Below are 12,270 nucleotides of genomic sequence, written 5' to 3'. Positions count from 1 at the left end.
GGGATTCGCGACTCCCCCCGGTGATTCTCCGACCTGGCGGGGGGGTCGGATAATCCTGGCTTTCGTCTGAGGAACGGAGAATTCTGCCGCTAGTCTTTTATCTCAGTGTTGTTCGTGGGAGCTTCCCGTGTGCCAATTGGCGGCCACAATTCGTACGATACAGGAGTGACTACATTTAAGTATTTTGCATTTATTGAAGCATTTTTGGAGTTGTACTGGAATGTACTTGATAGGTTGTAAAAACTTTGGGACATCAGGACGATGCAAAATTCTTTCTTTTCTAAATCTGGACTAGGTCAAATTTGGGAGGATTTCTCTTCTAAACAGAGAACATACAATGCAGAAGGAGGCCATTCGGCCCATCGAGTCTGCACCAACCCACATAAACCCTCACTTCCACCTTATCCCCGTAACCCAATAACCCTTCCTAACTTTTTGGACATTAAGGGCAATTTATCATGGCCAATCCACCTAACCTGCATCTCTTTTAACTGTGGGGGGAAACCGGAGCACCTGGAGGAAACCCACGCAGACACGGGGAGAACGTGCAGACTCCGCACAGACAGTGACCCAGCGGTGAATCGAACCTGGGACACTGGCGCTGTGAAGCCACAGTGCTAATCACTTGTGCTACCGTGGTGCCCCAAAGTTAAAAGGCAGCCTGCGTGCACACCTGGTGGCATTTCATTTCCTTTGCCAGAAGTCATGGCCAAGTATTTTGAGTCTGACTTGCCTGGCAGAGATTCTGAATTCCTGTCAGTTAAAATGAGGGAACTGTGGGCAAGACTTAAACTTTCAGATTTGTGTGAATTTCCCCTTTCCCTCTTGAGAGACGTTTGCCCGATATGGAATCTTCCCAATTTAAAATGAAGCTAGATATTAAAGCATGTTGACATTTGTATTTCAGAGTTAAAGCTGTGAAGGAATGGGGCTTTTCACAGTAACTTCATTGAAGCCTACTTGTGACAATAAGCGATTATTATTATTAATATTATTATTACTATCTCCAACCATGGAACACGAATGACAGAAATTTACTCACCAATTCCCAATTAGCCGTTATGGGCGAAGTTTTCCAATCCAGCACGCCACAAAGATTTTTGCGGACAGGGCGGAAAAGTTGCCGGAAAAGTCAAAGATCCTGTCCTACTATTGTTGCAGAAATGTCATTATGTCTGAAGATTCTACCAACCCTCTGCAAATGTTGTGGCTAAGAGCTAAAACCCCAACCCCACTTCAGTAAATTCCCAGTGACTGCATTGGTCAATACATGTTCGATTCAGGGCCAGATGTCCAGAAGACAATGTCAAAGGTATGAGGAGTTGAAAAGGTGGCGGGGGATTTTCCAAGACGTGCCAGCCCATGTAATAAAGTGGAAAAGAAGGAAATCAAAGTTCAGAATTTCTGCCACTGACAGAATTAGAACCACAGATTAGCTGTGGCTCTGGGCAGATTTGTGTCTTCATGTATGTAACAGTTTATGTTATGTTGTAAATTTCAAGGAACAATGAGGATGCTTTGGGTTAGAGTTTTCACTGTGACACTTTTACCATTGAAAGTGGATTGGAGCGGGACATTTGCTCAACACTATAGCCCCACTGAATCCTGATGCATTGTCCTGGATTAGGCCTCATTACGCTCCAGCTTCTGAAGCTCTCTGGGCTCCACGGAGGGAACCAATCAGTGCCAATAAGAAAAATAAGACGTGCTGCAGCAGGAAATTCATTTTGCGCAGCAGAAAGGAGAGGTACTACATTTTAAAAAATAAATTTAGATTACCCAATAATTTTTTCCAATTAAGGGGCAATTTAGCATGGCCAATCCACCTACTCTGCACATTTTTGGATTGTGGGGGCGAAACCCACGCAGACACTGAGAGAATGTGCAAACTCCACACGGACAGTGACCCAGAGCTGGGATCGAACATGGGACCTCAGCGCCGTGAGGCAGCAATGCTAACCACTAGGCCACCGTGCTGCCCAGGAACTACATTTAAGGGGAAGGTCTCGAGCTCACATGACAAAAGCCACTGACAAGCGGCTACAGATGAGCCTAGGTGGAGGATCTTGGAATGAGGAATACGTGACGGAAAGAGGTGACCAATAGCAGGTCTTCTCTTTCCTTCAGTCTCATTGATGATATTCCCACATCTGCCATTTTTCTTGGACCTAACAATGTAGGAAAAGGAGATTCAGGGATATGTGGACTGAAGGCGTAAATGTGATCAGAATTGTTTGCTCAGGTGGAGGGTATGCAGTATCACGGACTGGTTGTGCTGAATGGCCTGTTTCTGTGTTTTAACTTGCCATCATCATCATTCAAGTGTGGTGGAGAGGTCAAGGGATGAGAACGGGGAGTTGTGGGTAGAGGGGTGAGAATTCCAAACATGTTTCAGCCATGATCTGCTGGAAGACGACTCCACACACAATATTGGAGGAAATTTAAATCCTATGTCTGCTTTCAATGGGCAGAATCCCCCCGGTGTGTTGGAGACAACTTTGACAGGGCGGGAAAATATCACAAAAGCCAGTCGTGATGGTGCCCTATTGCTGACCATCTCAGGGCAAGTTTATTGGCAGCCAGCTCCATGGAGGTGAGAGCCAGTTGCTCCAGTTAAGGCCCAAACAAGAGCCATTATCCCAAAGTAATGTTGATCGGGCTGTCAGCCCGAATCCAGAACCTTGCAACTAACTGAAGGTGGCTGTCGCAGCCTTGTTTCAAAAAGCCAGAAATGATGCTGGAGGGATGAAATGGCTATGGCTGCAGCTACAACCATTCCCATGAAAACCTTTCACACTGAAAGCCCTAATGGCTCTCGGCATTCCTTTTTTAAGCATGTTCTGCAGCCTAATGAGAGTGCCCCAGTGCACCCCTACCTGCCACAGAAGCGCTCGCCTCTCCCGGTAGGGTTGTCAGCTGCCCAGTGCTGTACGTCTTCTTATTGGGCCTTGCAAGCCATGATCCCGCCCATTGACCTTAATTGGACAGCAAATGCGGAGTAAACCTCCCTATGATTATGTGGCTCCAATGGGGTTGGTACCCTGAACTCTCGAGTATGTCTTGACTCTCCAGTATGTCAGTAAGGTCCCCTCAATCTTTGTCCATTTGTAAATGCATTGCTCTGATGAAATACAGGCCATACCAAGGACGATTAGTCTCTGATTTGCAGTGTTGTTCATTTGCATTTTATGTTAATGGTAATAAACCTAGAAAGGGGGCAGGTTTAGCTCAGTTTGCTACACAACTGGGGCGGGATTCTACGACCCCCCGCTGAGTCGGAGAATCGCCGGGGGCCAGCGTCAATCCCGCCCCCGCCGTGTCCCAAATTCTCCGCCACCAGAAATTCGGCGGGGGCAGGAATCGCTCTGCGCCGGTCGGCGCCCCCCCCCCCCCCCCCCCCCAGCGATTCTCCGGCCCGTGATGGGCCGAAGTCCCGCCACTGTCAAGCCTCTCCCGCCGGCGTGGATCAAACCACCTACCTTACTGGAGGGAGCAGGCTGCGCGAGTGAGCTTGGGGGGGCGCGGGGCGATCTGGCCCCGGGGGTGCCCTCACGGTGGCCTGGCCCATGATCGGTGCCCACCGATCGGCGGGCGGGCCTGTGCCACGGTGGCACGGAAGCGACCCCCTCCCCTGCGCATGCGCGGGGATGATGTCAGCAGCTGCTGACGCTCCGGCGCATGCGCGGACTTACGCCGGCCGGCGAAGTCCCTTCGGCCCCGACTGGCATGGCGCCAAAGGCCATCCACGCCAGCCGGCGGAGCGCCAACCACTCCGGTGCGGGCCCAGCCCCTCAAGGTGAGGGCTTGGCCCCTAACGTTGCGGAGACGTCCGCACCTTTGGGGCGGCTCAACGCCGGAGTGGTTCACGCCACACCATCACCCCCGCCCCACCGGGTAGGGGAGAATCGCGGCCCTGGTCTGTGATGCAGAGAGAGTATAGCAGCATGGGTTCAATTCCTATACCAGCTGAGGTAGTTTATGACCTTGCCCCTTTCTCAACCTTGCCCCTCACCTGAGGTGTAGTGATTCTCAGGTTATATCGCCACCAGTCAGCTCTCCCCCTCAAAGGGAAAAGCAGCCTATGGCCATCAGGGACTATGGCAACTTTGTCTTATGTAAGAATGTACCAGAAATAATAGCTCTCAAATACTGATGTGTACCTGCCAGGTTTAATGCAATAACTCAAGTACATTGGCCATTAAGGAGCTGCTTTAAACAACAATGTTAATATTTCCATGTTACTGTTTGTGAGTATATATTGCTTTGTCACATAAAGAAATCTCAACAGGCTTCTTCATGCTTTGAATTGTAATGAAGCACTGACACGACAGTGTGCCGCGAGGTAATTTTAAACCTAACTTATGCCCTTCAGCATAAGAGATTAAACAGACATCATATTAATAGGGATGTAGCTGTACTTATCAAATTAAGCCTGAGATCTTAAAAGTAATGTAACTTGATATGAAAAAGAAAGATTTGCACTTTTTGTGACCTCAGGATTTCCCAGAGTAATTTACAGCTAATGAAGTACGTTTGACATATAGCTGTTGTTGTAATGTAAAAAAGCTCCCTCAACCAACAATGTGAAATTGACCAGATAGCCTGTTTTAAGTTGTGTTGATGACCAATTATTTATTGGCCAGGACAGTGGGGGATAGTTCCATTGCTCTTCTTTGAAATAGTTGCATGGGATACTTTATGTCCACTGGACAGGCAGACGGGGCCTCCATTTATCACATCATCATTCTTTCAGTCGTGCCCTGGAATAGCAGCCCAGACTTTTGTGCTTTAGGGCTGAATTTTCATCTGAACATGGGATTGAGTACGGAGCCAAATGGCTTGTAGTTTTCCTCTGCTAACTGGCATGCCTATTTGCCACGGCTAGCTTCCTGGAGGTAGGATCACGGTGGAAAGGCTACAACCATGCAAACAGCATGACAAACAGTGGGTGGAGCTCAGAGGAAGGATGTACTACCCCCAAAACCAGGTCTCCAGGCTTTCCCTGGTATGTCTGAACACCGATGCATAGAATCCCTACCGTGCAGAAGGAGGCCATCCAGCCTGAGCTGACCTTCCAAAAGAGCACTCTACCTAGGCCCACTCCCCTGCCCTACCCTTGTAAACCTGCACATTGATCAGAGCAAATCCACCTAACCTGTACATCTTTGGACACTGAGGGGCAATTTTGCATGGCCAATCCACCTACCCTGCATATTTTTGAACCGCGGGAAGAAACCAGAACACCCAGAGGAAATCCACGCAGATATGGGGAGAATGGGGGCAACACGGTAGCATGGTGGTTAGCATAAATGCTTCACAGCTCCAGGGTCCCAGGTTCGATTCCCGGCTGGGTCACTGTCTGTGCGGAGTCTGCACGTCCTCCCCGTGTGTGCGTGGGTTTCCTCCGGGTGCTCCGGTTTCCTCCCACAGTCCAAAGATGTGCGGGTTAGGTGGATTGGCTATGCTAAATTGCCTGTAGTGTCCTAAAAAGTAAAAGGGGGTTGTTGGGTTACGGGTATAGGGTGGATACGTGGGTTTGAGTAGGGTGATCATTGTTCGGCACAACATTGAGGGCCGAAGGGCCTGTTCTGTGCTGTACTGTTCTATGTTCTATGTTAATGTGCAAACTCCACATATGGTTACCCAAGGCCGGAATCAAATCCGGGCCCCTGGAACTGTGAGGAAGCAATGCTAACCGCATGCCACTGTGCCGGTCCTGTTATGTCTGGTGTTATCAGACATCTGCAGAAACCTAGAGGAAGGTGATGAAGGTAAGTAACAGGCCTATTAAGATCAATAATCAAAGTTAATCTGGAATTTTCCTGTCATCCTGTGGTAAGGCATCCCTTGCCGCCCCTCTCCACCCCTCGCACTCCGGGCTATGTTTGAGGCCTTTCCTGCTTACTTGTCCGCAGCTGTAGCCATGAACCGCCTGAAGAGGTGGCCCAGTAGCTTTGGCAATATTTTTACTTCAAAAACGTTATAAATTGCTGAGAAGACACCTTAAGACAGAGGCACTCACTGCTTTCCTTGCAATGATAGACTGCAACTCCTACCATACTCCTATTTATCCTCCAGCTTCTAGACCTGCCTGTCATTCTTAATTTGACACTGAGTACACTCTGACCAATAATTAGGTAATTCAAGGACAATCACTGCTCGGCAACCATTCCAAGAACAGTGCATGTTTGGGTCCCCCATTTGACTCTGATGTTGGGGTCCTGTCCCAAAACACACATTCTTTCTCCAAGTCTTTGAAGTTGAACTTTAACCCAGACCTCATCATATAATCAGAGAATTTATAGTGCAGAAGGTGTCCATTTGGCCCATCGGGTCTGCACCAGCCTTGGGATGGAGCATTCTACTTAAGCCCACGCTTCCACCCTATCCCCATAACCCCACCTAACCTTTTTGAAACTGAGGGGCAATTTCGCATGACCAATCCACCTAACCTGCACATATTTGGACTGTGGGAGGAAACTGGAGCCCCCCCAGAGGAAACCCACGCAGACATGGGGAGAAAGTACAAACTCCACACAGTCACCTGAGGCCGGAATTGAACCTGGGACCATGGAGCTGTGAGGCAGCAGTGCTAACTACTGTGTCATCCCGATTCCGAGATGACGGTGTTACCCAATAATCCGTGACTGACACCAGAATAGTCATAATGCAATCTCATTGTTCAGTTTTATAAAAATGTTGGATTAAAGTACAGTCTTGCACGTGGTCATGAATAAAACTTGGTTTATAAGTTCTACCTTTGTTCAGATCTTGACGTTCCTTAAATATATAGATGTAAAATTGCAGCATTACTGCGAAGACTTTTATGGAAATGGCAAATGTGTAATAAAGGTGGAACTTCTACATAGCCAGAATTAGAATCCAGACATAATGAAATCAGCAGGGGAGGTTGCTCTGTGTAAAATTAAGAAAACTTGTCTTCCAAATGAATTAGGCGAAGTAACCACAAATTAATTGCCTTGAAGCTGCTTCTACTTTGTGGCCTGATGCATGTGGAGAACTGTGGGAATGCAGACAAGCTCCCATGGAGTGGACTGCGCCAGGAGTCTCTTGGGGGAGGGAGGGAGGGAGGGGGGGGGGGGGGGGGGAAGAGACGTGATTGACTGGGACATGAGACAAAAGAAGCCTTGATTTAACTTGTACATGGCAACAGCAGCAAAGGCCAAGGCCTGAGCTTTCCTCACATTACACATCTCAATGCAGTAAAGCTTCTTTGCGACGTCTGAAGAGGCAGATCTGTTGTTGCAAATACAAATGGCAAATGGTTCTTGCAAACCTTAAACAAAGTGAAGGGTAGAAACATCTTCACTGCATTCATACTTACCTCACGTGGCTTTATCAGGAAGAACAGATGTAATTGTGGACAAACTGACTGGTGTCACTTTTTAAAATTTTTTTATTTTTTTTATAAATTTAGATTACCCAATAATTTTTTCCAATTAAGGGGCAATTTAGCATGGCCAATCCACCTACTCTGCACATTTTTGGGTTGTGGGGGCGAAACCCACGCAGACACGGGGAGAATGTGCGAACTCCACACGGACAGTGACCCAGGGCCGGGATCGAACCTGGGACCTCAGCGCCGTGATGCAGTTGTGCTAACCACTAGGCCACCGTGCTGCCCTTGGTGTCACATTTTTACTGTCAATATTCAAATCACACATCCAAATAAAGTTATGTTGCACTTATGTGGAATAATCTCTGTTACTTCCATCATCAATGAGGATATAGCTGTTTCAGATCTGCCACTGTTAACAATGTGATTTTATTTTGCAAAACTATTGGTATAAATACATGCAACCTGATGTGAGAGTCTTGATGTGTAATTTATGGTCCATAACAAGTAAGGTTTGAAGGCTTCCAACCAAACTCTGAAAATGTTTGCATCAAAATTCCAACAGTTTAAAGATGTTGCGTTGCCCATGGATGTTAAGCCAAACTTGTGAAGAACGTACTTGCCTCCCATGCGGCAAGTCCGAGAGTTGAAAGAACATAGAACATAGAACATAGAACAGTACAGCACAGAACAGGCCCTTCGGCCCTCAATGTTGTGCCGAGCCATGATCACCCTACTCAAACCCACATATCCACCCTATACCCGTAACCCAACAACCCCCCCCCCCCCTTAACCTTACATTTATTAGGACACTACGGGCAATTTAGCATGGCCAATCCACCTAACCCGCACATCTTTGGACTGTGGGAGGAAACCGGAGCACCCGGAGGAAAGTTTGAGTTATTTGAGTTGATGTAAAATGCAGTATCCAATGGCAAATTTTTTACTTTCTCCTATAACTTTGTTCGGTAGTAAGCCACAATAAAAAGTTGTGCTTTATTTTCTCCTCTGCTTATCATGATGCTATTTTCTGAACTGATCTCCCTTGTTTAGGCAAAGGCAGCTCAAGCATCTCATCCGACGTGAGTTCAAGTACGGATCACACGCCGACCAAAGCCAGAAGGAATGCAGCTACCAGTGAAGGTAGGCATCTGGTCCTCATTACAGCTGGAGTCCTTTTGTGCTAGACTTAACTTTTTTGGAAAATACTTTTTAATTAAAACCAACTCGACTTTTGCTGGAGTGCAGCACTTTGTTTTCCTCTGAAAAAATGTATTGTGAAGTTTAAAAAAAGCAACATAATCTCATGAAGTGTATGTTGTGGTTGGAAATCTACAAATTTCTGATTATCCAATGCTGGATGTCAGAGAAATTACCTGATGATTTGGCAACAGTGGAGGAATTGCGAAAGGTGATGGTGAGGTAAAGTTGGGTGTGGTCAGCATACAAGTGAAAACTAACATGGTCCTTCAGGTAATGTCAACGAGCAGCATACAGGTGAAAAATAGGAGTGGGTTGAAAATTGAACCTTGAGGTAACAGTGTGGGAGTAAGGAGGGAAGCCATTGTACTGATTATCTGCTGAGATTAATTAGATAAGAATGGAAGCACTTGGAGAGCAGAGTGGCCCAGTTGGTCGACACTGGAGAGGTGTTGGAAGAGAATGATGTGCTTTTCTGTGTGAAAGGCCACAAACGGGCTGCGAGGGATGAGGAGGGAAATGCTATCTTTGTTGCAGTCACATAGGATGTAATTTGTGACTTTAACAAGAGTCAATTCAGTTTTACGCCAGAGATGGAAATCTAACTGGAGGAATTCAAACATGGAGTTCCGGGAAAGTTGGGAACAGACTTGGGAGGTGACAATGTTTTCACGAATTTTGGAGGGGAAAGGGAAGTTGGAGATGGGACAAAGGTTTGCAAGGACAGTGGGATGAAGGGTTGATTTTTAAGGAGACAGGTGATGATGGAGAGAGGACAACACCTGAAGCGAAAGAATTCTTACCAATATCGGCTAGCATGGGGGCAGGAGGGAAAGTTAGGTGATGGCAGCTGTTTAGTGGGAATAGGGTTGAGGGAGCAGGAGGTCAGTGACCTCAGAGAGAGCATATGGGGAGATGAGAAAGAAACTGGAGAAAGATGTGCGATTAGGGCTGGGGCAGGGATAGCATTAAAAGAGGTTTGTTTAAATTTTAGTGATGACTAAGTCCATGTGCTCCTTGTACTTCTAGGTGGTGGTGAGGATAGGGTGGATAGGGGGGAGAGTTTTAAAAAGAGAAAGAAACTAGAATCTGATACATGAATAAAAAGGGGAAAGGAACAGAAGAATATGCAAATAGGGTGAAGTATTCAGGAGGTGATTCCTGTGAGGCACAAACACTGGCGTAGGCCTGTCAGGTTGAATAGCCTATTTCAGTGCTGTAAGTTCAATGTAATTACTAATATTACTTTCCAAAAATTCCAAATTCAGGTCAAGCACTGAGCTTTAGTAATTTAATATTGGTTATGTTTATTTACATTGTGTTGCTAATCATGTGAGTAGACAATAAAGTAACAGGCATCAAGCCCTACTGTCGCTATTGGATTGTGCTGTTGTTGCTTGTTTGACTAATAATTCTGGAGGTAACTTAATATCACAAAAATAAACATTCAAGATTAGATTATTCTTTCTAAAGTTGTGACTATTTTGGGAAGTGTTTTGGAATTAGAAATAGAAAGGAAAAAAGCAAAAAAATCCTGTTGAACAATTGTTGATTTGATTTTACATTTTGTTTTCGGCTGAATCTATCAACTGAGCACTGCACTTCAGGAAGCGTGTTAAAGCAATAGAGAGCACGTGAAGGATGTTTGTCAGGTTGCAAGAGTTCAGCTAGGTGGAGAGAGAAGAGAAACTGGGATTTCTCTCTTTAAAGCAGAGAAGGTTAAGGAAGGACTTAATCTTGAAGGACTTTGGTGAAGTAAATAAGGAGTGGCTGAAGAATCAGTAGCCAGATTGAAGGTAATTGGCAAAAGAACTGAGACGACAAGTGGGAAAAATTGTTTACACAGCGCGTTGTGATCTAGAACACATTGCCAAAAGAGGATGGTTGAACAGATTCAATAGTAACATTCAAAAGCAAATTGGATTAATACTTGAAAAGGAAAAAGGAATGCTGAGCAATGGGGAAAGAGCAGGGATGTGGAACTAATTAGATAGTTTTCAGAGAGCTGGCACAGGCATGAAGGGGTGAGTGGCCTCCTTTTGTGCTATATGATTCTATGAGACATGTTTTCTCCCTTTTGTAATGCTGCTGTTCCTCTGGCTGAGAGGATGCCTTTTGTCAGCTAAGCATATTTATTATGTTACAAGTTGCAGTGATGATTGAGAGCTGGCACAGGTATGAAGGGAGGAATGGCCTCCTTTTGTGCTGCATAATTCTATGAGACATGTTTTCCCCCTTTTGCAATGCTGCTGTTCCTCTGGCTGAGAGGATGCCTTTTGTCAGCTAAGCATATTTATTATGTTACAAGTTGCAATGACGACTGTGTTCTAATTTGCTGCCCAGTGCCGATTGAAAGGAGCTGAAAAACTATGATGCTTATCAGGAGTGAAGGGGGTGATGTATCTATGGAGGGGTGAGGAACATGAACATGAAACTATAGCATAAATAAAACCTCAGCATTTTGTGTTCTGACCAAAGTTACCAGTTGCTGGTGCCAAACATACACGGATGTTGGCCTCTGGCTTTTTCCACTGAGAGTTGAGAAATTTAATGTTAAGAACCCGGCCAAAATCTGTTGGCAATAGGGAAGTTTTTCAGCGATGGATGGGGAAGATAATATTGAATGGAGGAAACCCCAGTTCAGGATATTCTATACACTGGGGATATATGAAATGTCTCTTCGGATAACCTTTTTAATTTATATTTTATTAGAAACCGAACCAGAAAAATATGCCTGTTAAAAGGAAAGTAGCCAAATGATTAATTTTAAAATCCAAAATATTCGTGTGGATTTGTGATAGCTGTTTAGCACCTGTTTTTTTTTATTGGTCACCAGAAACAAGGAACTGAATGTTCAGCCCCGTCATATGTCAGGAATGTAGGTTATGAGGACACCTGGCCTGTCGGTTTTCCAACATGGTTCCTGGCAGTGGGATTTGGGGCCTGGGATGATCGCCTGCCCACGCGAAGCAGGCAGCAGCTCCTAAGAGCCTTGTTAACCATGACTTAAGCAGATTCTCCAGTTTTCTGATTTTGGGCAAGTTAACCGCCTGGAGGCAGGCACCCACCAGCAAACACTCCGTGCCTTCATAGGTGGGGCACAGCCAAAGGTCAGAGAGGCTCCCCCCACCTCAATAATGGTGGCCTAGCTGTTTTCTTTGTATTTTCTAATAAAAGATTAAAAGCTAAGAGAATACCTTCTCCAGACCGGAACCTGGTGTTCCTCTGCAGTTGGAGAATCTCCGGTTGGTCCTTCAGCTCTGTGAGCCTCCCAATCAATGCTTAATTGGACATTGGACTGGGAACCTGTTTCCATCAAAATTCCAAGTGATTCCCCCCCGCCCCGGAGGGTGGTGGTGGTGGAGTGTTTGTGGGTTTAGGACCCAGAGTTTGTTCCCATCCCGAAGGCCACTTGGTTGTTGCTACATCACACTCATCCTGCAACACTGAATAAACATTTATGGAAAGGATAATTATTACTTTCCCTCACTTATTACCATTTGTAGATCATGTTCCCCTTCCTGCATCCACTAATTGACAGTCAGGAAAACAGGATCGTCCTCATTGTAGATACTTTCCAGGCCTCCGTTAGTGAGACCAGACTACAAGAGGGCTTATTGACTGTGGTAATATTTTCAGACAATTTCTGTTGATCCTGTCTGTGATGTGATTCCACTGAGACCTCAGCTGAAAACAAACAAAACACTGGCCAC

The 12,270-nt window shown here is 45.9% G+C and overlaps 1 protein-coding gene across 1 annotated transcript in view; it reads left to right on the top strand.

The window, feature by feature from the left end:
• Nucleotides 1-12,270, top strand: part of fbxl7 (F-box and leucine-rich repeat protein 7) — a 450,891-nt gene that overhangs the window by 84,103 nt on the left and 354,518 nt on the right. The window contains exon 2 of the mRNA XM_038797153.1: nucleotides 8,411-8,500. Coding sequence (XP_038653081.1) covers nucleotides 8,411-8,500 — 90 coding nt within the window. The remainder of the gene's footprint in view (nucleotides 1-8,410; nucleotides 8,501-12,270) is intronic.

This window comes from Scyliorhinus canicula, chromosome 5 (assembly GCF_902713615.1).
Source record: "Scyliorhinus canicula chromosome 5, sScyCan1.1, whole genome shotgun sequence".
Taxonomy (NCBI): domain Eukaryota; kingdom Metazoa; phylum Chordata; class Chondrichthyes; order Carcharhiniformes; family Scyliorhinidae; genus Scyliorhinus; species Scyliorhinus canicula.
This window is presented reverse-complemented; position numbering and strand designations above follow the sequence as displayed.